This window comes from Cyphellophora europaea (assembly GCF_000365145.1).
Source record: "Cyphellophora europaea CBS 101466 unplaced genomic scaffold supercont1.10, whole genome shotgun sequence".
Classification (NCBI taxonomy): Eukaryota; Fungi; Ascomycota; class Eurotiomycetes; order Chaetothyriales; family Cyphellophoraceae; genus Cyphellophora; species Cyphellophora europaea.
Genome location: NW_008481798.1, coordinates 432,568 through 458,801, shown reverse-complemented (window position 1 = coordinate 458,801; position 26,234 = coordinate 432,568). Strand labels below are relative to the sequence as shown.

General features: G+C 54.7%; 12 protein-coding genes across 12 annotated transcripts; 7 read left to right on the top strand and 5 right to left on the bottom strand.

Annotated features, from left to right (window-relative positions):
- Positions 1-411: 411 nt before the first annotated feature.
- Positions 412-5,509, bottom strand: HMPREF1541_09263 (uncharacterized protein; the record flags this gene model as incomplete). Its single annotated transcript, XM_008713938.1, has 3 exons — positions 412-977; positions 1,031-4,886; positions 5,108-5,509. The coding sequence occupies 3 exons, from the start codon at positions 5,507-5,509 to the stop codon at positions 412-414; spliced, it is 4,824 nt and encodes a 1,607-aa protein (XP_008712160.1).
- Positions 5,510-5,851: 342 nt separating this feature from the next.
- On the top strand, positions 5,852-7,075 carry HMPREF1541_09262 (uncharacterized protein; the record flags this gene model as incomplete). The annotated part of the gene is made up of 1 exon (XM_008713937.1): positions 5,852-7,075. The coding sequence occupies one exon, from the start codon at positions 5,852-5,854 to the stop codon at positions 7,073-7,075; it is 1,224 nt and encodes a 407-aa protein (XP_008712159.1).
- Positions 7,076-7,082: 7 nt separating this feature from the next.
- Positions 7,083-8,223, bottom strand: HMPREF1541_09261 (dihydroorotase, homodimeric type; the record flags this gene model as incomplete). Its single annotated transcript, XM_008713936.1, has 2 exons — positions 7,083-8,042; positions 8,092-8,223. 2 exons carry the CDS (start codon positions 8,221-8,223, stop codon positions 7,083-7,085), a joined length of 1,092 nt encoding a protein of 363 aa, XP_008712158.1.
- Positions 8,224-9,644: 1,421 nt separating this feature from the next.
- HMPREF1541_09260 (uncharacterized protein) lies at positions 9,645-10,931 on the top strand (the record flags this gene model as incomplete). Its single annotated transcript, XM_008713935.1, has 1 exon — positions 9,645-10,931. The coding sequence occupies one exon, from the start codon at positions 9,645-9,647 to the stop codon at positions 10,929-10,931; it is 1,287 nt and encodes a 428-aa protein (XP_008712157.1).
- An 876-nt stretch (positions 10,932-11,807) lies between these two features.
- HMPREF1541_09259 (uncharacterized protein) lies at positions 11,808-12,617 on the bottom strand (the record flags this gene model as incomplete). The annotated part of the gene is made up of 1 exon (XM_008713934.1): positions 11,808-12,617. One exon carries the CDS (start codon positions 12,615-12,617, stop codon positions 11,808-11,810), a length of 810 nt encoding a protein of 269 aa, XP_008712156.1.
- Positions 12,618-13,470: 853 nt separating this feature from the next.
- On the bottom strand, positions 13,471-15,781 carry HMPREF1541_09258 (uncharacterized protein; the record flags this gene model as incomplete). The annotated part of the gene is made up of 2 exons (XM_008713933.1): positions 13,471-15,719; positions 15,769-15,781. The coding sequence occupies 2 exons, from the start codon at positions 15,779-15,781 to the stop codon at positions 13,471-13,473; spliced, it is 2,262 nt and encodes a 753-aa protein (XP_008712155.1).
- A 374-nt stretch (positions 15,782-16,155) lies between these two features.
- HMPREF1541_09257 (uncharacterized protein) lies at positions 16,156-16,695 on the top strand (the record flags this gene model as incomplete). Its single annotated transcript, XM_008713932.1, has 1 exon — positions 16,156-16,695. The coding sequence occupies one exon, from the start codon at positions 16,156-16,158 to the stop codon at positions 16,693-16,695; it is 540 nt and encodes a 179-aa protein (XP_008712154.1).
- A 642-nt stretch (positions 16,696-17,337) lies between these two features.
- Positions 17,338-17,651, top strand: HMPREF1541_09256 (uncharacterized protein; the record flags this gene model as incomplete). The annotated part of the gene is made up of 2 exons (XM_008713931.1): positions 17,338-17,561; positions 17,585-17,651. 2 exons carry the CDS (start codon positions 17,338-17,340, stop codon positions 17,649-17,651), a joined length of 291 nt encoding a protein of 96 aa, XP_008712153.1.
- Positions 17,652-18,058: 407 nt separating this feature from the next.
- On the top strand, positions 18,059-19,083 carry HMPREF1541_09255 (uncharacterized protein; the record flags this gene model as incomplete). Its single annotated transcript, XM_008713930.1, has 3 exons — positions 18,059-18,236; positions 18,288-18,465; positions 18,519-19,083. 3 exons carry the CDS (start codon positions 18,059-18,061, stop codon positions 19,081-19,083), a joined length of 921 nt encoding a protein of 306 aa, XP_008712152.1.
- An 898-nt stretch (positions 19,084-19,981) lies between these two features.
- Positions 19,982-21,806, top strand: HMPREF1541_09254 (uncharacterized protein; the record flags this gene model as incomplete). Its single annotated transcript, XM_008713929.1, has 3 exons — positions 19,982-20,371; positions 20,453-21,357; positions 21,506-21,806. The coding sequence occupies 3 exons, from the start codon at positions 19,982-19,984 to the stop codon at positions 21,804-21,806; spliced, it is 1,596 nt and encodes a 531-aa protein (XP_008712151.1).
- Positions 21,807-22,969: 1,163 nt separating this feature from the next.
- On the top strand, positions 22,970-24,637 carry HMPREF1541_09253 (uncharacterized protein; the record flags this gene model as incomplete). The annotated part of the gene is made up of 1 exon (XM_008713928.1): positions 22,970-24,637. The coding sequence occupies one exon, from the start codon at positions 22,970-22,972 to the stop codon at positions 24,635-24,637; it is 1,668 nt and encodes a 555-aa protein (XP_008712150.1).
- Positions 24,638-24,874: 237 nt separating this feature from the next.
- On the bottom strand, positions 24,875-26,210 carry HMPREF1541_09252 (uncharacterized protein; the record flags this gene model as incomplete). Its single annotated transcript, XM_008713927.1, has 2 exons — positions 24,875-26,044; positions 26,148-26,210. The coding sequence occupies 2 exons, from the start codon at positions 26,208-26,210 to the stop codon at positions 24,875-24,877; spliced, it is 1,233 nt and encodes a 410-aa protein (XP_008712149.1).
- Between the last annotated feature and the right edge of the window lie 24 nt (positions 26,211-26,234).

Sequence of the window (26,234 nt, the reverse complement as noted above, 5' to 3'; positions counted from 1 at the left end):
GTCCATCAGTGTGTCCATCCGCACACATACCAGCCCAGGTCTTGATCTTCTTGTCCCAAACTCAGTTGTTTACCAGAAAATGCCTTGGGTACGCCTATTTGTGGACTCTCAAGAGCCGCTGAAATTGCGATGATGCAACGCTTGGTTTGTCGCGGTCCGGGCGCCCATGCGCCATCATCAGGTCTCCCTGTTCAGGTACAAAGTATGGATGGGGCTTCCAAATTCGTTTCAAGAACGAAAGAGGATCCATGATGACAGATCTTCGCCCGGATGCAAGACAATCCTCTGATCTGAAACTCGTCGTGATTCTGATACTGTCTGTGGACTTCCTGCCTATCTGCTCTGCTGCGTTTCGTGCCTCATCCATCCCCTGTTTCCAATGCTAAGCTTCTACATGCAATGCTTAGTGTATCACGGTAAGTTGCCCTGTAACGCCACACTCACGGCTCTCACACTCTCCCCTACTGCTCTGAGCCCATCCAACATGCCATTTGGAGCGTGATGATAGCCGTTAGTCTGGTGCACCGCAGCTGGATCAGGGAGCCCAGGACGAGGCTGCTGCTCCCCCAGACGTTGCTCTGCCACCTGCTGCATCAATCGGTTCTGGTCCTGCTCCATCTTCCTGCGCTTGCGCTGGACCAGGTCACCCCGAATCATGCGCAAATACTTGGTTGCTGCTTCCACATGCTCACGCGGTTCTGGAGACTCTTTGAGGGTTTGCAATAGACGTCCGACCTGAGTTTCATCGTTGAGATGAGGGCATGTGCGACTGTGTCCAAGGTGCGCAATTCCACACAATCCGCAATGCTCGACTCCGGCAATCTTGAGGCGACACCATCCCATCGGGTGCTCTTCATCACAAGCAGAGCAGTGGTGAGCTGGCGGCAATGAACTCATGGCATTGTAGTTGCCTGGGCCGCCAGTGCCGAAATAAGGTGCATGTCCAGTGGGAACTTTGACCCTCTGAAATGGCCGTGCTAAAGTGCGGGTAAGTATTACTGTGCCTTCGCTCGGGCGCGAGAGGTCTTACCTTTCACTGTCGGTCGCCTACTGTCAAGGTCGGACTCCGCCTCTGTGCCTTCTGTGTCCTCCTGCTCCGTATCTTTGCCCTCGAATTCAGCATCGCTCCCTGTGCGCGTCTTGCGCTTATCAGGCGAGATGAGCTCCCCATCAGCACCGTCCGCACCATAGTCGACATTCTGAAGCCAGTCAGTGACGATGCAACAGTTGCTAGCTAATGTACTCGCCTGTCTCTTCCGCTTGCCTCTTCCAAACGCCTCGGCCTTGCGTGCCATCTCCTCCTCGTACGCACGCTCCCGCTCCTTCAGAATCTTGTCCCAAATGCCGGGGTTGGGTGTGTTGTTCCCAGTTGTGTCTCCATTGAGCCTCTCCTCAAAAGCGCCCTTCTTGTTAGCCCAGACTCGAGCGTAGCTGAATTGAGACTCGGCCGACTGATCCTCGTTGAGCTTCGTGTTCTCCATCTGCGTCCGATCCAACAAGCGATCGATCGAGGCTTCATCGTAAACAACTTCGTCGTCTGCGTTTCCTTCATCATCATCATCAAAGAGAGCTTCTGCTCCGTGACGAAGGATCGACTCGAGGTCCATGCCAGCATCGTCGTCCTGTTCCATACGCTCAATCAAGACATGGTCAAGTGCCATCTTCTTCTTGCCAATCTGCACGATCTTTTCTTCGGCGCTGCATTTGGTAGTGAGCTGAAAGACTAGCACTTTCTGCTTCTGGCCAATGCGGTGGGCGCGAGACAAGGCCTGGATATCTTGATGCGGGTTGAAATCCGGATCAAGGATAATCACAGTATCAGCTGTGGCGAGATTGATGCCGACACCACCAGCACGTGTCGACAAGAGGAACGCAAAGTATGGCGAGTCCGGCGCATTGAATTCGTCAATCTTCTTCTGCTTCTCTAGTGAGCTGGTGCTCCCGTCAAGACGGCGATGCATAAGGCCCAGTCCATCCAAGAAATCTTCCATGATGTCGAGATTGTCCAAGAATTGACTAAAAAGTAAGACGCGATGGCCTCGATCCTTAAGCTTCGGGAGCATGACGGATAGCAGTTTGAGCTTTGCAGAGGCCTCGACCAGGTGACTATGAGCTATCTTGGGGTCGTAGCTCCGCTCTTCAATCTCACGGCTATAGACAAACGGATGACAGAGGGTCTTCCGCAGCTGCATAAGGATATTGTTGAGTGACATCCGTTCTTTGGTGCTATTTGTCGCATCCCTGCTGAAGATCGATTTCATCAAAGTAGGATTCTTGGCCAGGATCGACTTGTACACTTTCTTCTGAAGTGGTGTCATGGTCACGGGGACGATGATCTGAGCCATGGGTGGAAGGAACGTCAATACCTGCGCTTTGGTCCGTCGAAGAAAGTACTTGCGCAGCTTGTCGTGAAGTTCGGGCACATTAGCTTCGGTAAGCTCAGCATACTTGGCCTCCATGTCTGCAGCGTTGATTGATTTGTCAAGGAACTGAAGGAGATTGAACAGCTCCCGAACGTTGTTCTGAAGTGGAGTGCCTGTCAAAAGGACTTTGAAAGGGAACTTGAAGTTCTTTGAAAGGACATCGTAAACTTGGTTCTTGTCGTTTTTCAATCGCTGGCCTTCATCGACGACTAAGCCCTGCCAAGGCACGCTCTTCAAGCTGTTTCGAGTCTTCTCCTCCGTGATGGATTCATACGAAGCAAGCACAATATGAGCTTTGATGTCTTTTGGATCTCCGGGACGTCGCTTGGGCTTGTCACCACCCAGCTGAGGAAATAGCTCATAGTCATGAGTGATCTTTCGCGCATGCGAGCTTCCGTAGTAAGTGACAACTCGAAGAGATGGGACCCATTTCTTGATCTCTCGGCGCCAGTTTGGACAAGTTGAATTCGGGACCACAACCAAGAATGGCCAGCATTTGTGTTCCTGGACGAGCGTAGCAAAGAAAGCAATGAGTTGGATAGTCTTTCCCAACCCCATCTCGTCCGCAAGAATAGCATTCTGGTTTTGGAACCATTGGTAGTAGAGCCAGTTGAGACCGTCAAGCTGGTACTTCATGATCTCGCCACCAGTCATATTTGAGGGTTGCTCCTTGCGCACAAACTTTTCGAAGTCTTGCTGGCGAATGGTTGCAAGGTGACGATTGAGGGTTGTTCTGACTGGAATTGAGGTGTGAAGCTTCAAAACATAGTCGGTGTAGGCGCTCTGAAAGTCGACCCACCGCTCCGAATCCTGGATGCTGGGAGGTTCTTCCCATATAACGTCCTCGTAGCCGAGGCCCTTGTACTTCATCAGGGCGCTATCGACTTCTCGGACTCGAGCAAGGTCGATTTCTTTTGTGCTGTTACGGACAACACTAGAATAGCGGACGTCAAACACAATGTCAACCCGGAGATATTCTTCTGGCACAGCGTCCTTGGTGGTCATTCGAGGGACAGCATTGTCCGGCTTTTTGTTGAACGCAGCACGCATCACCTTGGCAGCGGTACCCCAGACCCAACTGCCGGGCATCCAAGTGACTCTGAGGTAAGATTGAGCTTTCCACTTCACGAGGTACTCCTTCTGGGAATCCTGAACCATGTCAGGATGATAGCCGGGAATGTATGTTTCCAGGTCAATAGGGCGCCAGGCAACGAGTGCATCGATGGTGTTCTTGTTCTCGATGCAGTCCTTGCAACGCCAGCCTCGGTGGTATAGCTGGTAGCGCTTCTCGCCCAGTTCGGCTTCAGAGAGCTCTTTATCCTCTTCCTCGTCCTCAATGGTGGAAGTGACTGTCTTGCGGTCAGGTAGGTGGTGCATGTGCCAGGCACGCTGACATTGCCAGCAGCGGAACAGGACATTGGCAGGATTGTTGATATGGTCAGCGTCGACGATTGTGATAGGATCTTTGCCGCCATTCTCCTCGCGCTGCGCTTGCTCTTGTGTTGTGGTAAGTCGGTTCCGGAATGGCAGGGAGTCGGGACCTGCTTCGTGACAGGTTTCGCAGTGGCCTAGATGTGGTGCGATCGGGTCCTTCTCATGCGCAATGCCGATACAGCGACGACACTGAAGAACAAAGTTATCTTCGCCGATCTTGGTAACAAGATGGTCTCTGGTGCCCCGATACCCAAGACATGACTTGTGGTAGGAAGAAGTACAGCCTTGACAGAAGACCAGAGTGCCTTTGCCTGTATTGTCGCCCTTCATTTCACAGATATCACAGTCCTGACGATGTCGCTTCCGGAAAGGATCATGATCATCGAGACGAAGGAAGACTTCTTTGGTACCTACAACCTTAGGTCCGGCGTCGTTCTCGGAGTGACTTGAGATCTCGTCTTCTTGACGCTCGCGCATGGAACGCACGGGGCCGATTCTGTTTCGCGCAGAGCGTCTGGTACCGACAGCAGGTTCTGGTGATTCGCCCGAGATTCGTCTTGCACCACGCCCGGTGCGCCCCCCGCGGCCTCGAGTTGGTCGCAGACGGCCACCTCTTCGGCGAGGCTGATCGGAATCATCGAGATCGACATCGAGCTGAGTCTGGATGTAGTTTATCTTCTGCGTACCTTTAAGACGGCTTGATCGACGACCGAGAGTTTCCCCCTCGGAGGACTCTTCTTCGGGATCTCCTTCTTCACCCTCACTTGAATCTTGAATTTCGTCCGTCATGTCCACATCAGGATCTTCAAGATCTCTTCTGAGTTTGCGGCGAGTAGCGCGGACACTGCGGAAACCGACTTCCTCGGAGTCAGAAGCAGCGATCTGGCTAGAGTCGACCATCCCGGCATGGACAGGCTTTTCGCAGCCGCGAGTACGTCTTCCGCGCCCTTCCATGATGATTGATTTTTGTTTGTAGGCTCGGAGTACAGCTTGGCCGTACTGCAGAGCATGCAACTCTCTTATCGTAGCCTAGATCGCAAGTACGACAAAGATTAGCAAACGTGACTTCGGAGTGAGCAAGCGGGGACCTTTGTAGAAGTGTGCGATCCGGCCAAACAGAAACTACAAAGGGAAAGCGGAGTTTGCGTTGATCGAGTGAAGGTCACTTGAGCGTCGGTGAAGCAGAGGGGTCTACCACGGAAAACCGCATTGCAATCGGCCAGAGGATCTCGAGTGGAAAGATCACTTACAAGCTGCTTCTCACCACTTATTAATCTTACAACGTAGCGACCTCCTTTGGCCTCAGATATGATCTCCTTCGCCATGAAATGGCCTGGTAGGTATTCATACTCTTCCTTCTCTTCTTCAGGCATGGGTGGAACGTCGATATAGAAATTATGCTGGAGTTGCAGGACAGCCTCTCCCAAATCGTTCTCGAAGCCACCGGCTTCACGAGCACTTCGAAACGTCTGCGTAGGGCTTCCAACATATGTGATATCCTCCGCATCGCTCGAACTGTTGGAGGGAGCAGGACTCTGTCGGCGGTTGGAGGAGTCTGATTCGGAGGCTTGCACAGGATCGCGTTGTTCCAGGGATGACTGTTGAGTTGGAGGCTTCGCAGTCCAGGCCGCCAGGTCCGGAGCGTCGTCCATGGTTCAGGGCTGAATAGGGAGTTGTGGGAGGTTTATGTGGGGAAGCGAAGTGCAACGGGACACGGCCATGGCACGATGCTGTGCCCGGGCACTCGTGAAAGCATCTAGAATCGCGAGCTGCAGTCTGAACGACACCCAGACCCTGAAGGTAAAGAGACTTCCATGTCTCTCGAGAATACTAAGCGTAACGACGGATATGCGGCGGAGAGGTGAAGCATCCAATATGTTGGAGTGAGACGCGGTCCCGCGCCAGCCAATTAGCACGCGAGCGCGTTTCTTGTTGCACATGCGCATCGTCCCCAAAAATTTGTCACTCATACTTATGCAACACCACCCCCTCTGATGCTGTCAACACTGTGTAATGCACTGATTCCTGTTCGCAACAGCAGAACCCTCTCCCTATCGCCTTCGATCCGGCACATCTCACTTACCGGGGCAATCGAACGTGGCCTCCGAAAAGGCCAGCGAACCCTTGATGGAAAGCAGGTCGGAATAGCCCGAGAGGGAAGACCAAGCGACGGCTATACTAGGACACAGTCGGAGAATCGAGCCCAGTCTGGAAGGTACAATGGAGTGAAGACCGGTGGCTCGACCGAGCGAGTTCCGCATGCTCTCCCATACACCACCGCAGCTTCAGAGTTCATCTACGGCACATTTGCCGTAAACGCGGCGATCAAAGCGGGACGCCGCCAACTCTACAAGCTCTATATCCATGGAATCGATGACAACAAAGACTCTATGGGAGGAAGAGCAACGCAGAAGCGCGCAGAAGCAGCAGGTGTCGAGGTAGTGAAAGTCTCGGGGCCACAATGGCGGCACCTCTTCGATCGAGTGGCAGAGAATCACCCTCACAATGGCTTTATCCTCGAAGCCTCGCCCGTTCCGACACTGCCTGCTGTTCATCTTCAAGAATGTCAGGACCTCGGTGAACCTGTATCGGTCAAGCTGGGTCCCGCTGCACTTGATGATGCCACGCTGGCGGCTGGCTTTCAGATTGCCTCGACCACGGCTAGCATCCGCCCAAGAGGAAGACAGCACAGATATCCGGTTCTGCTGTTCCTAGATCGTATCACCGATCTCGGCAACCTCGGAGCAATCCTCCGGAGCGCTTATTACTTCGGTGTCAATGCGGTGGTCCTGCTCGACCACGGCACCGCGCCACTATCCGCTGTCACGGTCAAGGCCTCCGCGGGCGCTGCGGAGATCGTACCCATCTTGCGGATCAAAGACGAGACGAGTTTCATCAAGACGTCCAAGGAGAATGGATGGCATTTTCTTGCCGCCATTGCACCGGAAGACACGCCCTTGGTCAACAACCGAGTCGTCATACCGGAGCACGACTCTGCTGAAGAAAGTCTAAAAGAGAAACCCATGGTCTTGATGCTGGGCAACGAGGGCGAAGGCCTGCGACCTCGCATAGCCAGGATGGCGAACAGCACGGTCAGCATCCAAAACATCTTTGGGAAGCACGGCGCGGTTGACAGCTTGAACGTCAGCGTCGCTGCCGGCATCCTCATGCATGATATGTTACGCCCTTTTCTAGGCAAGAAGCCGAACCCTAAATAGCTTTCTTTCACAACCAAGCCAATGAGTATACCGACGTACCCCGTCGGAACGGCACCACCACATCAACCTCCTTTCCCGCTTCATTCAAGCTCAAGCGCTCCACCACTGTCTCCTTTCCAGCCGTGACCTTGATCTTCCTCTTACTCGCCTCGACTCCATAAAACTTCCTCCCCGCCTCACCCAAGAACCCTCTTAGCACCTCCTCTCCCACATCGTCTTTTGACAACAGTCCCTTCGCCACCGCCTCATCCAAGGCCTCCAACACAATCTGCGTCGCATATGGCTGCGTAAACACCCCGGCCGCGCACTTCCCGCATTCATTACCCACGCCGCCCTTCTTGCTCCTCAACGGATGCGGCGCACTGTCCGTACCGAGGAAGAACTTGGGCGACCGGCTCACGGCCGCCCTGAGCAGCGCCACGCGGTCGGCCGGCAGCTTCGCCACCGGCTTGCAGAAGTTGATCGGATCGCCGGCCCAGTCGTCCACGATCAGGCTCAGGTGGTGCGCGGTGATGGTGCCGGCCACGTTCGCCCCACAGGCCTTGACGGCTTCGACTGCCTTTGCCGTCGTGCAGTGCTCGAGGATGATCTGCAGCTTTGGGAACCGCCTATGGAGATCCGTGAGGGTGGGCAGGAAGGTCTCTTCGGCGTTGAGGACCGTGATGTCGGGCGCGGGCGGCGATTCGCCGTGCAGGTTGAGGATGAGGCCGTGCTCTTCCATGGCGGCGAAGACGGGGTAGAAGGACTCGTAGTCGACGACGCCGGAGGCCGAGTTGGTGGTCACGCCGGCGGGGTAGGATTTGACGCCGCGGATGCCGGCACGGGCGGCTTCGCGGATCACGTCTGGGGTGATGGCGTTGCAGAGGTAGAGAGACATGAGGAAATACACGTCTGGAGCGAGAGACTGAAGTTTTTGCTTGTAGGTCAAGGCTTTGTCGACGGTGTCGATAGGTGGAATGAGATTTGGCTGCGGGATGTCAGTCGGGAAGAGTGGTGACTTGCGGAATGAAGCTCACCATGACATAGACTGTGTCGACACCACCTGATGCGATTGTGGGCGTGACGGTCTCCATCATCGTCCCCTGTCGGAGATGAACATGAAAGTCTGCTGAAGCTGGAAGCTCCAGGCCGTCGAAGAGGCGCGACATAGTTGCTTAGGTAGTTGCGATAATTGGTGCAGCTCAAGTGAGATATCTAGTAGGGCAGTGACGGCGTGGGCAGTTTCCTGATGAGGATAAAGGTCCGGCGTGGAGGTGAATATAAATGAGTGACGATTGCGATCTCTCAATCCGATCTGAAGATTCGTCTTACCTTCCTACCACTCGTCTTCGATACAACTGCCACTGCCAACAAGCTTGCGACTTCAAGGCTTTGTGTTGTTTGGTGTTGTCGGCTCAAACTTGAATGGACACAAAAATTGACGCCTTTGGAACGAGAACCCCACCAACCCGCAGTCGAGAACTGATCTGATCTGTTGTGATCTGGTCTAGCCCGGCCCAATACCTGGTACTCTTCTCGACTGACCAATGGACGCAATGATCAAGGTCGATGAGCCTCTCCTAGCGGTCGTAAACCTTTGGCCGAAGAACCGAACAGAGTCAAAGATTTTGGAGGTGGAAAGTGAGGGGGCCCACCCCGCCCAGCTCGAGGCTGAACCCCCGTGCCAAGCCTGGTATCGAGGCATAAACTCACCTCACTTCAGACGGATGGAGGCCATCTACCTCGACTTGTTCTCTCTACATCGATCGAACTGATACGGACCGGTTGAACTCGACTGCTGGCAACGCGACAGAAGTCGCAGCGGGCTTTCATGATGAGCCAGCTCTCGAAGTGCGCCCTCGTGTAAGGCCCGCTCCAGCCGGCCTATGCCTAAGTGCCTCAGGAACCCTCCCAGTATCGATCGGCAGACAATGTTCGAGATCACCTTTCGAAGAAGGGCGCCCTCTTCGAAGTCATATCTGACTGGAGCCGACCGCTGCGTCCAGGAGCATGCCATTCTGTCCGACATCGGAAGCCAGCCCCAGATTGAATGCTGGCTTGTGAATTGGCTGGTCCCACTCTGAAGGCAAGAATCAAGTGAATACTCACCATGGCTCACGTGGTTGCTGCAAATCTGCCAAGCATGTTAGTCACGGCCATTTGTGTATTTCTAGAACGTGTGAAAAAGGTAGGCATTCTCTTTTCTGCCGACTGCCATCATTCTCACCATTTCGATACGCCGCACTTGTTGAATCACGCCCTCTTTGTGCATCTGCCACTGCGTCGTCTTTCTTGACGCTCTAGTGCAGTAAAATCCGACAGAGGTCCTAGCCACGTATGGCTAGGATAGAGTTCTGCCTGCTGACTAGTAGACATTGGGCCCTCTGCAGGCCTCAACTTTCTCAATGGCCACCTGGCACCTATTTCGACTTGTTTCCTCGACCTCACGACCTTACTATCGACGACGTCGACGACGAGACCACCTTCTTTTGACATTTCTTACAGCGCCAGCGACCACTGCAGCGACTTCTTCCTTGGTTTTTACCACCACCACGCTGCACCCACAGTCATTTCCTCTTCCAAAACCACGATGCTGCCATTCCGCTCGTCTCGTCCCACCAGACGTACGCCTTCGGGCATCGACAGACTCTTCTCCGGTGCGCTTCTGGCCCACACCAACGCCGGCAGCACATACTCGAGCATCCCACTAGAGCCAGCGACTCCCACGACCATTGGCAGGGGGTCAAACGACCAACTTGAGTCCAGCAGCGACCAAGAATTTGAGTACACCAACAAGATGAAGCGAGCATGCGGCCTACCAATTCACATCGCCGACTTCATTCTTGACCTCTCACACAACGACTTGTTCGAAAACGAAAGTACATCTCAGACAGCCACCACTGCGCTTGTGCCTGCCTCCGCCAACCCAGCTGCAGTGACCAGCACCAGTGGAGAAGACGACGACGACGACAAGGACGAATCGACAAAGTACACCGTCCCATGGCCAACCAGCCTCCGTCCTCGCGCGGTTCCCGAGCCAATCGGGCTCGTCCTGTCTTCCTCGCGTGAGCTAGTACTCTACGAACCAAACCAAGTCTCCCTCCTCATGAGCATGCCGGCCGAGATCCGCGAGCTCATTTACCTCTCCCTCCTCGCGCCAAGCGCGCACACCAAGACGACCATCCCAGCGACCGACCCCGTGCCCGCTGCGGCCAACGTCTTCCTCCTCACCCCCTCCACCCAGGCCTCCGACCTACAAGAACAGGCCCTAACCTTCCTCGGCACGTGCTCCCTCCTCCTCACGAGCAAACACATCCGCGCCGAGTTCCTCCCCCTCTTTGCCGCCCGCTACACCTACACCTTCAGCGCCGCGGACGACCTCATCGCCATCATGCTGCCCAAGCCCCTCGGCGCCTCCGACCTGTCCCTCTCCTGGACCCACCTCGCACACGTCGAGCTCACCACCGATATCGTCGCCTTTGGTGGCGCCCGCTCCATCCGCGCCTACATGCAGCTGGCTTCGCTGACGCTGTACTGCCTGCCTTCCCTGCAGACGTTGATCTTGACAATGCTGCCCGCGGCGTACTCGCCCGTGCGCTTCCTGGTCGCGAGCGGCGACGACGGCGCCTCCGCCCTGAACACGTACCAGTGCAGCGTGCTGCACCGGTACGGCGCCGGCACGGGCTTCGCGGCGCGCGGTTTCGCGGCCGATTTGCTGGGCGTGCGCGGCATGGGCTGGGGCGAGGAGTTTTTGAAGTTGGGCGAGTTGCTGCAGGGCTGGATGCGCAGAGAGCGTATCGCGGATTTGGAGTTGTTCGGAGGAATGTATGTGTCCAAGACAGGTGGGGCGGCGCTGAGCGTGAAGTTGGTGAAGTGACGCCGGGATGAGAAGAGTCCAACGCGAGGAGGAGCCGTGTAGGCGTAAAGAGTGACGAACTCGTGGTGAAGGCTGAGAGGGAAGACTTGACTGTAGCTTCGTGCAGAGATAGAGCGATGTCATCGCCCTTCGTACGAATCGAAAAAAGTTCTCTGTTTCTGTAGTACAAATATCCGCCCCTTCTCTCGGGAATCTCGTGACTAGAACGCCAGGGAAGGCCCGGCCCTTTTCCAATTGTCAACTCTGACTGGCAATTGGCACCTTGCTGAGGATCGCTCCAGCCCGGTTTCGCTTACTACTCATTCATATATAATTGGATTCTGTTTTCAATGCGCACATTGGCAAACTAGGTCTTCATTTGCCAGGATTGGGCTTGGATTTGCGAGACGGAGCACTGTAGTGAACCCTGATCGGACTCGTTATCTGTATATACATAGCCGTCGTTGGGCAGGCTATAAGGACCAGATCCCCTCATCAAGCTCGGACAAGGAGCCTCCCTTGCCAAGAGCGAGGACGGGTGATACTACAAGTACGAGGTGAAGAACACTTGGGCAGACCAGGTATGTCATGGTCCATGGAAGTCATTTTTCATTTCATCTCCGGGATAGTGGAGGGTATCTACATATACAGGGAACGCCCCTTGACCATCCTCATATGCATTAGCCGGTCATCCATTGCTCAAATCCGTGGTGATATTGCCGGTCAATTTTCTATTCCATCGCCAAGCCGAGTGATATCTCCAGGCATTGATGCAAGCATGCTTCTCTTAAGCAAGTCAAACTCAGTCGCAAGTCAGAATCATGTTCCATAGTCTATTTGAATCATTCCTGCCGAATTGTTAGCATTCGCATGGTCGACAGCAGGGGCGGAAAAAGATCATACCTCATCCGTTAGTCGGTCCAATAATTGGATACTTAATATCATGACCAGCAATCCTAGCGTGACCACCACCAATAGTCCAAAACCGAACCAACCCAGCACCATTGCGGCGGTTCCGACTCCAGATTTCACACTTCCGTTTCCTAGATCCTGGGCGATTGTACTTGCCGCCACAGCCGCTGTGTGCTGCCACATCACTGACACCAATACGAACACTGATGCGATGAAGATAGTGGCGAGAGCGACTTGTGACACGGCTCTTGAGGGGAATGGCTTGACTTCATGCTCTGAACCGTCGGAGCTTGTGGTGGTGTGCCAGCCCGGGAAGGTCATGAGGAGGATGAAGGTGAGAAATGCCAGCACGATGGCGATGATGAGCAGGTACGGAAACACGATGGCGTCCTTGAACGTGCTGGCTACCCAGATCAGGTTGAGAGGATCGGTGTTGACGCTGACAAGATCAGCTAGCGCCGTGGCATTCTGATTGCACATCCATCCTCCACCACCAGCTTGTATGCAGATACCGAAGTAGCCCACGCGGACATTAAGATCGGCATTTCCAACGATGTTGGCAATAGCTGTCGTGACACCTGGGTCGACCTGTACCGGCGAGAAAACGGGCGGGTACTGTTGGTAGTAGAGAGAGATGAGGTAAATGTCGGGTATGAGTACAGATGTCGACGAGCAGCCGGCTAACAGTAATGAGAGAAGGATGATGGCGATTGCGATAAGGATCATCAGCACATGGTGATAGCCGACCGCCGGGACGAATCGCCGCCATCCTGTCTGGAACCTGACGGCTGCCATTTCTCTTCAGCCAACGGTCCTCTCGCCGCTCTTATTTTTCCGGGAAGCCCGTCCAGGGGACGGTCGGTTCGAGGGTCGCTCAGCACGTGAGGATGCAGTCAGGGTTCCGATGGAATGTTCGTAGGGTGCTTTGGGCACTCGCGGGAGATAGCAGCCGGCGAGGAATGTGGATAGTCCGATGGGCCGTACCGCACGTCAGAATTCGCAAGAGGAATTTGACGTTTTCGAGATGCTACAAAGTTGAGCTTTTGATCAAGTCGTTAGTTTGGGTAACTTTAGCAGTAAGATGGTGAGTATGGGAAGAAGAAGAGAGAGGAGAGGCGTAGCTTGACTTAGATGACTGCGTGGGACCCTTGACCGCTCCTGAAACCACAATTTGTGCAATATCCAATGCCATTCAATGTTAAATCGGTGGTTGGTATGCAGGCTGGGAGACAATAATTCTGTTAGCGACGGGGAAGTCTGGAGGCTGGGCCTTGGCATTTAGATGCGCTGGAAGTCGCGGTTGCCGCGTCGGCCGCCGAGGTTGCGTCATGGCCGTCAACATCTTTCCTAACTGGGAAAGTCCAAGGCACCGGTTATTCTAGAACCCAGCGCCAGCAGCTCGCCCAGCCTTGTCAGTGGGAAATCAATTAATCGATTATCGCTATGAGACAACTGTCAGAATCGTTACTCGTTATGCATAAGGCAGGGCTACCCTGTTGTCGCTTCACATTGCGCGCCGCTGCGGCGTTATCCCAAGCGCTTGCTGCCTGCACTGTGAATCGCCAATGTCTCTCTCCCAAGAATTTCGCGCGCAGCTCCTCTATCGCTTCAAGATACTTCCCGAGGCACACTGGTAAAATAAATGAGTCTATGTTGGAACGAAGGTAAAAGAGCTCAAGTCGAGTGTCGGTGTCACGTCCCCAAGTTCGGAACCCTCATCCTCGCTATTAGGGATCATGGCATCCTCACTGCCTCTGAGTGGTGGAAGGTCGGCTGTGCCTGATGGCAGCTCCGGATACCGGATGATGGTTTCGGTTGACACGTCATTCAGCCCCGTCTCCGCGGCGCAGTCTGGACGGGCTTTCGGGCTGTGGACGACGATCGTAGTTGACTTGTCAGGCTGATCTCGTGAATTCGATGCTGGGCCAAGCTTAGAACACAAGTCGTTGACGAATCCGGCAGCAGGCAGGGTTGCTAGAGCAGAGAGTTGTTGCTCAGGCGATTGTGCGCCGACTGTCTTTTCAGACGCGCTGGCTCTTTTCGGAGGCGGCAGCGTCCTTAGGGCTGCGTCCCGCTTAGATGGAGACTGATAAGCAAAGGTCTTCAGCTCCTTCTGCATTCGAACATGCGACTCCAGAACGTCTTCGAACGGCGCAACTTCCGCGTCTGCCACTTCTGCCCCAGAGCGTGGAGAGCGAGCCCCTAGGCAAGGAGTTCCAGGCTCATGTTCAACATCGTCTGGCAAAGCTGCTGAGCCCACGGCGGGTGAAGATTGTGGAATTAAGCTCTGTCCCTCATCGTCGCCGTCTTCTTGTGGCTTCACACACTCTATATCTGGAACTTCAGCAACTTTCTTCTGTGGGCTCGCTGCCTGCTGAACATCAGGTAGGCCAAGCAGGATGTCATCCACCGAGTCGTCCGACCAAACATCGAATGCGGCTCGACGAGACTTTTTGATACGAGCCTGCTTCTGAGCGGATGGGCTCTGCTGCGGAGCTGGAGTAGCAAAGAAGGGACTTCGTTTGACTTCTTTGGTTGGGGACGGGTCTTGGGCATCTGAGCACAGTCTTTGTCTTTTAGGAGCCTGGAAAGAAGATATTGCAGATGCCCGTGAAAGGAATGCGTTGCGGTCAGTGCGTGTTGATGATGCTGTTGTCATGCTCGTTGACGTTCTGAGCTGTGGCGCAGAAGACACTATACGAGGCTCCCATGAAGCGTTCCGATGCCGCTCCAAGAGTCGCTGCTGTGAAGGAGACGGCGTCAGGCTGTTCGGATCCAGTTCCGCCAATGGCTGCCGCGAGATCAAAAACGAGTCAAGGGACTTGTTGGGCTTGAGCTCGCGTGATGTTGCTACAGTCTGTCGTCGATGGTCTCGCAGCGCGGGTCTAGGGGTCTGTGTGATTCGGAATGGCTGCTTCGTCTTCGGATCGAGGTCTCCACATGCTACACCGACGGCGGTGTCTGGGTCCACGAACTTGCCCAGGTAAGGCATATCTTCCTCTTTCATACCACGTTGCAAGTCTTCCATGAAAACCATCTGACGGCGTTCCGGACAAAAGACACGATGATGTATGAAAGTGAGCTCGGCGTTCTGAAAGCTCGCAATATAATCGGCAGGTACGGACAGCTTGCCCTCGAATTGCACCATTCGGATGACCTTTTCAGCGTCCTTGTACTTACGCACAAAGCGATACGCCGTCTTGAGACCCATTTTCTCAATGCTTGGAAGGTAATCGCAGCCACTGAGAATGGCCATCCGACGAAACATGGCATCGGTCCAACCTGTCAGACTGATCTCTTTGCAGAGGGCAAAATTGATCCGTTCAATCTCGACACATTCCGCGTATTGATTGAGCTTGGTGATGAGGCGTTTGGCGCCATAGACAAGCATGTCAGAGTCCTCGGATAGAATGCCGTTAATGATACCCTTCTGCTCAAGATAGACTAGCTGTGCATCTGCTTCGTACGGTGCCACAAGATACTGGACTCCCAACTGCTTCAACTGCTCGATCAACAGCTTCGCCATGTAGGGCGTGACTGCAGCAGCCTTCTGCAATTCTTGGTGGGCCTGAGCTGTCTTGCCAGCACGCAGCAGCTCTAGACCAGCCGCCTTGCTCTCTTCCCTCCTCTTGCGTCTCTGGGCATTGGTATCGGCTTTGCTGGGTAAGCTGTCACCATCAAAGACCAAGTATGGTGTGATTCCGAAGTCCAGAAGCATGCGTACTCGTCCCACTGCGAAATCGACATATTTGGTTGTAGGTTTGTCCTGGACTAGTTCAATAGCACAAGCCACGGTGCCGCGATGGAGCCAGCCATATGCGTCGACACCGATGGTCTGGCCTGCGAACTTCTTGAGAGTGCATGGCTTCTGAATGGACTTCAAGAGAGGAAGAAGGCCTGTACTTGTCAGTACACGCAAGAGTGACGATTTGAGGGTTTTGCGCACCCGAGATGCCCATGATGCCTGGGTCCTCAGCGGATCAATTTGTCCTCTCACCGCCTGCTAGCCATGCCCGAATGTAGGTATTGTAGTGAAGGCGAATGGGCGACTGAGCGTGACACGCGCATAGGAGGAAGAAGTCGGTGAAATTGGGAGCTAGGTAGATGTTCCGCTGTGTGTGTGAAGAGGTGCCTAATGCACATGGTCGACAGGGTCGACGCGCCTACCTGCTCAACGCGCTCAGTGAGACTCCACCCCCAGAGGAGGCCAATCAACACTGCGCCAAGCCAAGTCCTCTCTTTGCCGGTATCAGAGAAAAAAAGTTGCCCAGTGGACTACTGATCAGACAGACCCATACAGGAGTAACTGAGTCGACAGGACTGTAAGTTCAACATGCCGCGCTCCTTAGGCAAAGTGCAGAAGCACATCAGCAAGAAAAGAGGTGGGAAGCCCACTGCCCTACATCAGAACAGCAGAGATGCCCAGAGGTTGCGGAGAGCGGGTGCCAGAGAAGACAAGCTTGCCAGAATATTCGATGCCGCCACTCGCACGAATCAAGTTTACGTCGATCGCGTCGCATGGTACAGATCTGCTCTAGAAGGCAGCACCGGACCACTAACTGAGGAAGAGCTGCACGTTTTGACGCAGACTTTCATTGGTCGCGAAGACGAAGAGCTTGCAGAGGCTAAAGCAGAGCGCCGCCCAGGCCGTCCTCCCAGCAAGGTTGAGGAACGCATCAACGACCGTAAAGACACGGAGGAAAAGGAATATAAGGCCGGCTTCTGGATTCCTGACCTTCGCGACCAGGAAGGACGCGACAAGCTTGAAAAGTGGAGCGGCGATTGGGCGGGCTTGAATACGCTCAGCTTCATTCGTATCACCAACGGCGGCGGTGTTCAAACATCGAAGTTTCCTCCGAAGGGCATGTCCTAACGAAAGGTCACAAGAACCGTTGTCGCAGCAGCTGCCGCCTGCTCAAGAAGAACAGCGCTTCGAGATGGAACGCAAGAATTGCTTGTGCTATGAGCTCACATTCGATATGGATCACTACGGATCCATGTCACGACTGCGGTACCTAGCGGATGGCCCTCGCAACGTTGCAACCCTGCAGCTCGCAAGATGCTTCTCAGAGGGCCATGCAATCAGGCGCCAATTGCCACGCCCCGCGCCGGAGAGCAGTAGGACGGAGGCCAAATACTTCGCATCCGCGCTCCAAACTCCGCCTGACAAGTACTGTTCCCGATTTCCCTCTTCTCAGTGACGTCAAGTCGCACATCGGACTGAATATGGAACATTCACAAAACAGTGCCCCGAACTGGAGTGTTCAAAATTGCCTCAGTTGGAAGCCCTCCGGCCATTGTTCATTGGTATTTGTATGGCAACTCAAGCGAGCTTCTTAGCATTTTGCCTATCAAATGGTCATTAAATCGGCATCCCCCTTATCGGCACTCTCAACAACTTCATGACGTGTACTTGAAACATGGCTTTGGTCGAGGATCAGATACAGCAGGCTGCATCTCGCAATGCAGAGTTGCTGACAACGCTCAATCGGACTGACTACTGAGTCAGGCGGAGATGGCCACGGCAGAGTTGGATCGAGTGCTGGAGCAAGCAAGGACCATCGCTATTGCACAAGCGTCACTCATGAGTGATGTTCTGTTTGATAATGTATTGCATATTATGCGTTCCATCACAACGTCCAAGAAAGCGCCCCTTTGGGTTCAGCATGCCGAAGCAGGCCTTCGACAGAACCAGTTGGCAGCGCAGCAGGGTCGCAGTGATCTCACTCAACAGATGTCGTATGCTTCTCCAAACCTGTCAGACGGGAGGAAGAGACTTCAGAAGGTCCGGGAGCAGATATTCGAGACGATGGCATATGCGACAGGTAGCGAAGGAGAGGGTTGCTGTGGTATAGAAAGTGCGTACGACAGACCACGAGAGGCGGAGCCTGGTTTTTATGATGCGCCACCACCAGCGTACCCATATGCCAGCCAAGGGTCAACAACAATTCTTCAATCTGACAGGCTGCATGAGCCCTGATTGATCCCATTGACTGTCTCATTACCCAACTGAAGTGCTACATCAGCTGGTAGCGAGGTACGTAGGTATTTGCAGGCCAGTTGTGGGGCGCCCGTAGCCAATCGGAGTACTCCCTAGGTGGTCAAAAAATATGGCTGCGATGCGAGTCTCTTCATCTGGCCAACGCTTTCGTCAACTTTCCAACTTGCATACCCATCAGCGACCTCCATCTTCTGCTTCTAATTGACTTTCCAAGATTCTGAACACATACGCAGCCATGCAATCCCTTCGTATGCTGGGTCGCATTGCGCCCAGGGCACCGTTCCGGCCCTTGTCGTCCAGATGCTATTCTGCCGTCTCGAAGAGTTACCTGCGCCCATCGCTACAAGCCTTCAAGAAGTCATCATATCCCGCATTCTCTACGTCGATAGCAAAAAGAGAACCTGCAGGCGACGGTAAGGCTCTTAGGAACAAGCCTCTTGTATCAGCAACTAATTTTGATGAAGGTGATCAACTCCTGGCTACTAAACTGGAGAGCGAGCGCGCTCTTGAGGTTGACAGCACTGACCCGGCCAACGCCAATCCAGAGCTGGAGAAGTTCCGATCAAGTGGCGTGTGGGAAGTGATTGATCATCCCGGCACTCACGAGATCACGCTGCAGAGATCATTTGGCGACAATGAGACGTACGTACTAGTGCGACGGACTTGCAACTGTACTGGCGGCTGACATGTGGCAGAATCAAAGTTGAGATGTCGATCACCGACATGACAGACATGGCTGAAGACGAATGGGACCAAGACATGGACGACGATGCCGCGCTCGCAGACGAGGGTTTCGAGCAACCCAAGCGCACCATCAACCAGTCGGGCGCCAGCGGACGCCCCGTCGATGTCGTCTCCGAAGATCAAGTCGCACCTGCAGACCGCGACGGTGAATTTGCGGATGGCGACGCGACCCCTTCGTACCCCATCAACATCGACATCACGGTCACTAAGCCTGGCAACCAGAAGATCGAGATTCGAGCTGCCGTTCAAGACGGCGCCGTTCAGACCCACGAGATTCAGTATCTCCCAGCCGAGCCCGCGGGCGATGATAACACTACACCTTATGCTGGCCCACCTTTCAACAACCTTGACGGTGATCTCCAGGTCATGTTTGAGCAGTACCTCGAGGAGCGCGGTGTCAACGAGGAGCTGGCGCAGATCCTGCCCATCCTCATTGAAGCCAAAGAGCAGCGCGAATATGTTGACTGGCTAAGCAGTAAGTCTTGCCTGCCCGGTTCCAATGCTCGAGTTTGCTAATTGATTCTGCAGACATGAAGAAGTTCATCGAGGCCTAGACAGCCAACCAGGCTCGTTCTGACGTGTTCTAATAATATTTCCCTGGCAAAGTCTCCTGGCAAAGGACAGCAGCGACTGGAGTGCCCGGCCATGTAACATAGACGAAGTTCATCCGACCTTGATCAGTTCAGATACCCACACACCATGTAATCGTTTGCGCAGGCGGTCAGGAAATGCTCCGCTCTTGCAACCCCACACTCTCAAACGGCCCTTCAGTAGTCTATGCAGGCGATAGTTGTTGCCGGCCTGATGCTTAATCGTTTTATCACCGAGCAAAATGACTACCTAATGTAGAAAGTGGCGTTCCTTGCTAGTTGGTGACAGCCAAGCTCGGTCCTCGAACACCTACAAGAATTCCAAGTACGCGTGTTCACCAGCTGGCCTCCAAGTCGTCACCTCTCGCTCGCAACTGTTTGCCCGCAGTGCATCAAAGGGCAAACTGGTGATGGCGAGCCAATCGGGTTGCCTTCTTTTAACATTTCATGCCGCGGTTGAGCTAGACCTACCCCTCCAGGTCACTCCCCCGAGATCCCCGGTGTCTTATTCATGGCGGGAACTACTATGGGCCTCTTACAATCCTGCTGACCTCGTGGATGTACACTAAACGAAGGTCCTTCCTAGCTCGATCAGCCATTCTCGGCAACATACCCTGGCCGAGATCCACTGTGTTAGTCTGCATCAGTGGTTCGTGCTGGCTTCACTGCGGGTGAAGTCACGGATTGGTCTTCTTAAACGAGTTTCTATGTCACCCCGGTCAAAACAGGCCACCAGCTCGATCATGTCTCACGGGCAGCTCGTCTAGCTATAACAAGAAATCTACCAGCCCCTCACACCTGTTTACTTACTGTCCACACCGATCATGTATCCCATCATTGCGCTTCTAGCAGCGGTCACTGCCGTCTACCTGGTCTTATCCTCGTATCTCACTCGTCGACGTCACGCGCGACTCGCGGCGGAATGGGGTTGCCAGCCTCCCATTCGCCGGCGTTCCAAGTGGCCAGGGGGGTTCGACTTCGTGTGGGAGATCATCAAAGCAGACAGAACAAACGACCTGGTCAACCTCTTTGAGGATGTTGCCAAAGAAATGAGCCCTCGCACTCATACTTGGCTTCAGGCTTTTGCAGGAGCAACAGTTATCAACACCCTCGAACCCAAGAACGTCCAGGCCATTCTCGCCACACAATTCAAGGACTTTGAGTTTGGGAGTGTTCGTCAAGGCTGCTTCTATCAGATGTTTGGATATGGCATTGTAGGTCCTTCACCTTGTCATTAAGGCGCGTCTTCGCTTCTGGTACTACCGCTACTGACGCACGGTTTTCAACATCCGCAGTTCAGCGACAACGGCGAGCGATGGGAGCATTCACGCGCCCTGCTTCGGCCTCAATTTGCAAGAGCAAATATTGCTGATCTCGATTCCCTCGAGCGTCATCTTCAACATTTCATGCGACACTTCCAAGTCGATTCTTCCGGATGGACGCAACAAATCGACCTTGCCCCAATGTTCTTCCGTCTCTCCTTGGACGGAGCCACCGAGTTCTTGTTCGGAGAGAGTGTCGACTCCCAGTTGCTGGCTCTTCCAGGCTATGAGCACGAGCTAACACGCGGCGACCACCAGTCGCTCAACACCATCAACTTCAGTACAGCTTTTGATACCGGGATGGCGTACGTTGCCACGAAATTCCGGATCAACGACCTCCATTGGATGTACAACCCACCAGAGTTCCTAAGATCCATCAAAGAGGTTCACAGATTTGCAGATTACTTCGTGCGCAAGGCCCTTGACTCTACCAAGTCCTCTGCCGGCCAGGAGAAAGAACTTGAAGGAGGACACAAAAAGGGGCGCTACGTGTTCGCCGAAGAGTTGGCCCAGGCTACTAGGGATCCAGTTGAGATGCGAAACCAGTTGCTTCACATTCTTCTTGCCGGCCGAGATACAACAGCCGGCTTGCTAGGAGCGATATTCTATAGACTGGCAGAGAACCCAGCAATCTACCAGAAACTGCGCCAGGCTGTCGTCAACGATTTTGGAACCTATGAACACCCCAAGAACATGGACTTTGCCGAACTGAAAGCTTGCAGCTACCTGCAATACGTGCTGAACGAGGGCTTACGGCTTCACCCCTCAGTTCCTGCCAACGGTCGCTGCGCCGTCAGAGATACAACGCTTCCCGTCGGGGGAGGGCCGGATGGCAAATCGCCGGTTTTTGTGAAGAAGGGCCAAGAAGTCTCCTACAGGTGAGTCGCGCCGCAAAGACAGAGAGAGAGAGCACATCAGGCACAGCCTGCTATAATGCCAGCTCCCAGCACTGCTCTGCCTTGGGTAGCCTTAAGACCCGTCCCCCATCTCCTGGTCCCCTGAAGCCTACTAATCGCTTCTCAACAGTGTCCACAACATCCAGCGACGCAAAGACCTGTTCGGCGAGGACGCTGAGGAGTTCGTTCCGGAGCGGTGGATTGACCGGAAAGCAGGATGGGAGTTCGTGCCTTTCAACGGCGGCCCGAGAATATGCCTGGGCCAGCAGTACGCACTCACCACTGCTGGATATGTCGTGGCCCGCTTGGTGCAGCGGTTCGATCAACTAGGGGACCTGGAGTCACACGGGCCGCGATACAAGCACGCTTACACTGTGACTGTTGCTCCTGCCACCGCGAAAATGCGACTTCATGAAGCAAGTGCCCACTGACGGATTTCTGGTCACTTACACAGGTCTTGCTCTAGCTCGAGCAGACCTCACCACGAGCAACATGGTAATTACGATCATATCACTCCAGCCTTGACCAATCACCACCGAGTCAAATGACTCCCAATATGACTACCCAGCCAACCACTACCGCCTATCCGAACGCCTCCACCGCTGTTGATGCGCACAACGACTCCGGCTTGCATTCCACCAGTCCATCAGTCGCCAACATGACCTCAGCCCAAGAGTCTCCTCCAGCAGCAACAAACACAACTATTCTTCAAGAAGACGAGATCTAGTCCATCAACTTGTCTCCGACCGGCCCGTACGCCAGTACCATCAAGACACTGTCCATCATCATCCTGGTCGCGGCTAGCCTATCGGGACTCGGGTTCTTGGTCGGGCTTTGCTTGCTCCGCTGCAGATCTCGGCGGGAACACAAGCGGCTGAGGAAGATGAGGAGTGGACAGTGAGCATGGCTCATAACTCTACGGCTCCGCAAGCCGCAAGGAGCGAAACTGCCTCCAGAACCGCAGAGGTTCTGCGAGAAGCTGCGATGTTCGTTCGGTGCGCTGTGGAAAAGCATCTGACAAATCTGGCCACAAAGGGGCGGGAAGGGTGGAAGGTAACGAGTACATATTTGTATTACGAGTGAACCAGACGTCTAGCCTCACAACGCGACGGTTTTATCGAAAATCGCAACTCAGCGTCCTTTCTTAATTGTTGCTTTTCTTGCACGACAACTACAATCGCCTAAACTACCACTTTCCAGACCCAGGTTGTACAATAATTCAGAACTCCCATGCCCAAATCCGCTCTTTCTAACCCTGGTCCCAAAGTCAACACTGCAACTAATACCCCTCGATGATCCATCTGGTCCGCTTTCACACAGAGGGTGACGGAGTACTCGTCAAGTAGAGACCATCCCGTGCTGGCGGCGGAGAATCCCAAGCGAGAAAAAGTAGGTGAGGAGGGCGGCTTCTGATTGGCTGGCACAACCACATCTGGCTTCGCTCCGCCGCCTGCACATGCGATGTTCGCTCCCAGGGACCCTGAACAGGTACAAGTACCCCTCGTGGATAACTTCTGCTCATTCTCCGTGAGAGATGGATTATTAGTCCTTGAGACCACACAGCGCAGCAGCTCAAGCACTTCCTGCCGCCAACATGGCTTCTCGAACCTCTCCCAAGGACCGAGTATGGTCCCGCCGCGAAATCGAGGGGTTGATTGCCCAGGGCCGCAAGATTATAATTCTGGATGGACAGGTGATCAAGGCAGATGCATGGCTCCCGTACCATCCAGGCGGTAACTTAGCCATTCTGCACATGGTTGGTAGGGACGGTACAGACGAGATTCGAGCCCTACACTCGCGAGAGACACTGGGGCAGATGCAGAAATACGTGATCGGCAGGATAGAGGGCCGATGGCAGAACTTCACTCCTCCTATACAGGGCGGCGTATTCACAGAATCTATTGGGAAAGGAGGGGGAGAGCTACAGGAACAGGAGGATTCTAGTTCGTGCAGTAGCACAGCTCCTTCGCCAATCTTCGAGCCTACGGACGGTCTCCGCCACCGCAACCATACTGAGACGAGCTCTATATCTTCTTTGGCTTCAGACGACGACCTACCGGAGGCGGCGGAACAGAATGCCACACCCAAGAATCACTACTTTGTCTGCAACAATCCATCCAATTCACTGCTCAACTACCCCGCGCTCAACGCCACCGCGCAAGACGCGGTTATCTCCAAATACCGCGCACTCGAAGTCCGCCTCCGTGCTGCCGGGCTGTACAACTGCAACTACACTGCGTACGCCTGGGAGATAACGCGATACCTGTTCCTCATCACCTCCTGCTTCGCGTGCTTGCATATCCAGCAGTACGCCATAGCGGGCATTTTCCTTGGCCTTTTCTGGCACCAACTTGTCTTCACTGCCCACGACGCTGGTCATATGGGCATTACGCACAACTTCCACCTCGACACCAGCATCGGCATTTTCATCGCCAACTTCTGTGGCGGTCTGTCCATCGGCTGGTGGAAGCGCAGCCACAACGTGCACCACATCGTCACCAACATGCCTGAGCACGACCAGGACATCCAGCACATGCCCTTCTTCGCCGTGAGCACCAAATTCTTCCAGTCTCTGTACTCGACTTATCACGGGCGCGTGCTCGCCTTCGACAAACTCGCCCAGGTCCTGCTGAGCGTGCAGCATTGGACCTACTACCCCATCCTGGCCCTCGCCCACTTCAACCTCTACGTGCAATCCTACATTTACCTCTTCAGCAAGCAGCCCCCACGCAAAGGCCCCGCCTGGTGGCACTGGTACCTCGAACTCGTCGGCATCGCCGTCTTCTGGTACTGGTTCGGCTACCTCGTCTGCGCCTCCATCCCGACGCACCTGTCGCGCTTCGCCTTCGTCATGACCTCGCACGTCTTCTCGTCCCCGCTGCACGTGCAAATCACCCTCAGCCACTTCGCCATGAGCACCGTGGACGTCGGCGTCGCCGAAAGCTTCGCGCAGCGCATGCTCCGCACCACCATGGACGTCGACTGCCCCGCCTGGCTGGACTTTGTGCATGGCGGCCTGCAGTTCCAGGCTGTGCACCACCTGTTTCCGCGTCTGCCCAGGCACAACTTGCGGAAAGCGCAGAGCTACGTGCGTGAGTTTTGTGAGGAGGTCGGCATCCCTTACGTGATCTATGGTTTTGGGAGGGGGAACTTGGAGGTGCTGGGCCGGCTTGAGGAGGTGGCGCGCCAGGTCAGCTATTTCCAGGAGTGTCAGAAGGTGGCGGCCAAGGATTTGATTGAGGGCCATCATGCGGTGAGTTGATCTTGAGATAGAAAGAAGTGAGGTTAGGAAGGATTCTCTTAGATCTCTATAGAGGGAAAGAGCCTGCAATAGATTGAAAAGCAGAACGACATGTAATGGAACCCGATAAACACGCTGAGATCAAGTCACAGATCCGCGCAATGACAGAACAACTACTACTACAACACCACCACCACTCAACCACTGCCCTCATTCCCACTCTCGCGACAGCAAACTTGGCGCATTAACTCCCTCTCATTAACCAACATCCACCCCCTCCCCATGAATCCTCATCTCAATCCTCCCCCGGCCCCCCTCAACCCCTCCCCCTCCCAGCACCACCTCCCTAACCCCCGGCGGCCACCGCTCCGCTCCCTCCCAATCCAGACGCACCACAAACTTGCCCGCGCCCACCGCCTCCTGCCGCTTCTCCCGGTCGCGCAGACACTCGGTCAGGCCGGCGCTCGGCGCGAACTGCGTAACGGCCGTGCGCTCCACTTTCAGCGTTAGGGTCGCGAGGGCGTTCCAGGGCGAGATGGGCACGGGCTCGTCGGGCCGTTGGGGCTGGTGCTGGTGCTGGTGCTGGTGCTGGGGACGCTGGCCTCCTGTTGCGGAGCCGCTGCTGGTGGTGGCGGGAGTCGTGAGGGGGCGGGTATTGAACCCGGGGTGTTGCGGCGTTGTGGTGAAGATGAGGGTGCACCTGAACTGTTGCTGAATGGTGCATAGGGCGGAGATGATCTGGGCGGTGCGTGATGGGGTGCGGGGGCGGGAGGCGTTGTAGTACTCTGCGCCGGCTTCCAGGCGGGCGATGTCGGCGTCGAAGCGGTCTTGGTGGGCGAAGGCGGTGGCGGAGTCGAGGATCAAGAGGCGGAATGGGCGGGAGGAAGCGAGGGATAGGAGGGCTGAGGGGAGGGATTCGAGGCTGGCGAGGAGCTGAGAGGATGTTGTGGGCGTGAGGATGTGGAGTTGGCGGAGGGAGGAGTCAATCGTGGAGTGGATGGTGGAGGAAGATGGCTGGGATGGGGACGCGCTGAGGAGATGGGACATGATGTGGGAGAGGCGGAGAGCCGAGAAGCGGCCATCGGTATCAAGCCAGAGAGCAGTGGATTCTAGGCCACCGTAGAGAACGGGGAGGAGGGCATGTGCCGTCAAAAGGTAGAGGAAGCTCGTCTTGCCGGCTGCTGAGAGGGTGCTCGAGATCTCAATGATGGGTGGCCGGGCCTTCAGTGGCTCTGCGGCAGGGTCGCCGGCATCGACATCACCGGAGATGGAGCCTTCCCCTGCCTCTTCTGCTGTTGTCCATCCTGGCCGACGGGTGGGTGTTCCAGGTCGGTGGTAGCGAAAGAGCTCGAGGAGCCGATCTACCTCCCTCAAGCCAAGAATGTCTTTCGGACGAGGGTCTAGAGTCGTTGCGAGATCCCTCAGAAGCTGCTAGACATTAATCATGTACTCTTCCTCATCCATGGGTCGTCTCAACAAGGCTGTGGATACCTAGGGGTTTTCGGGGCGGAATATTTCCCTAGCCACTCACCTCATCTAGACTCTCTTCTCGCACTTCACCGAGCAAGCTTGCGCCGAACTGCTCGACGGACATTCTGCTGCCATGTTAGCTCCCTAA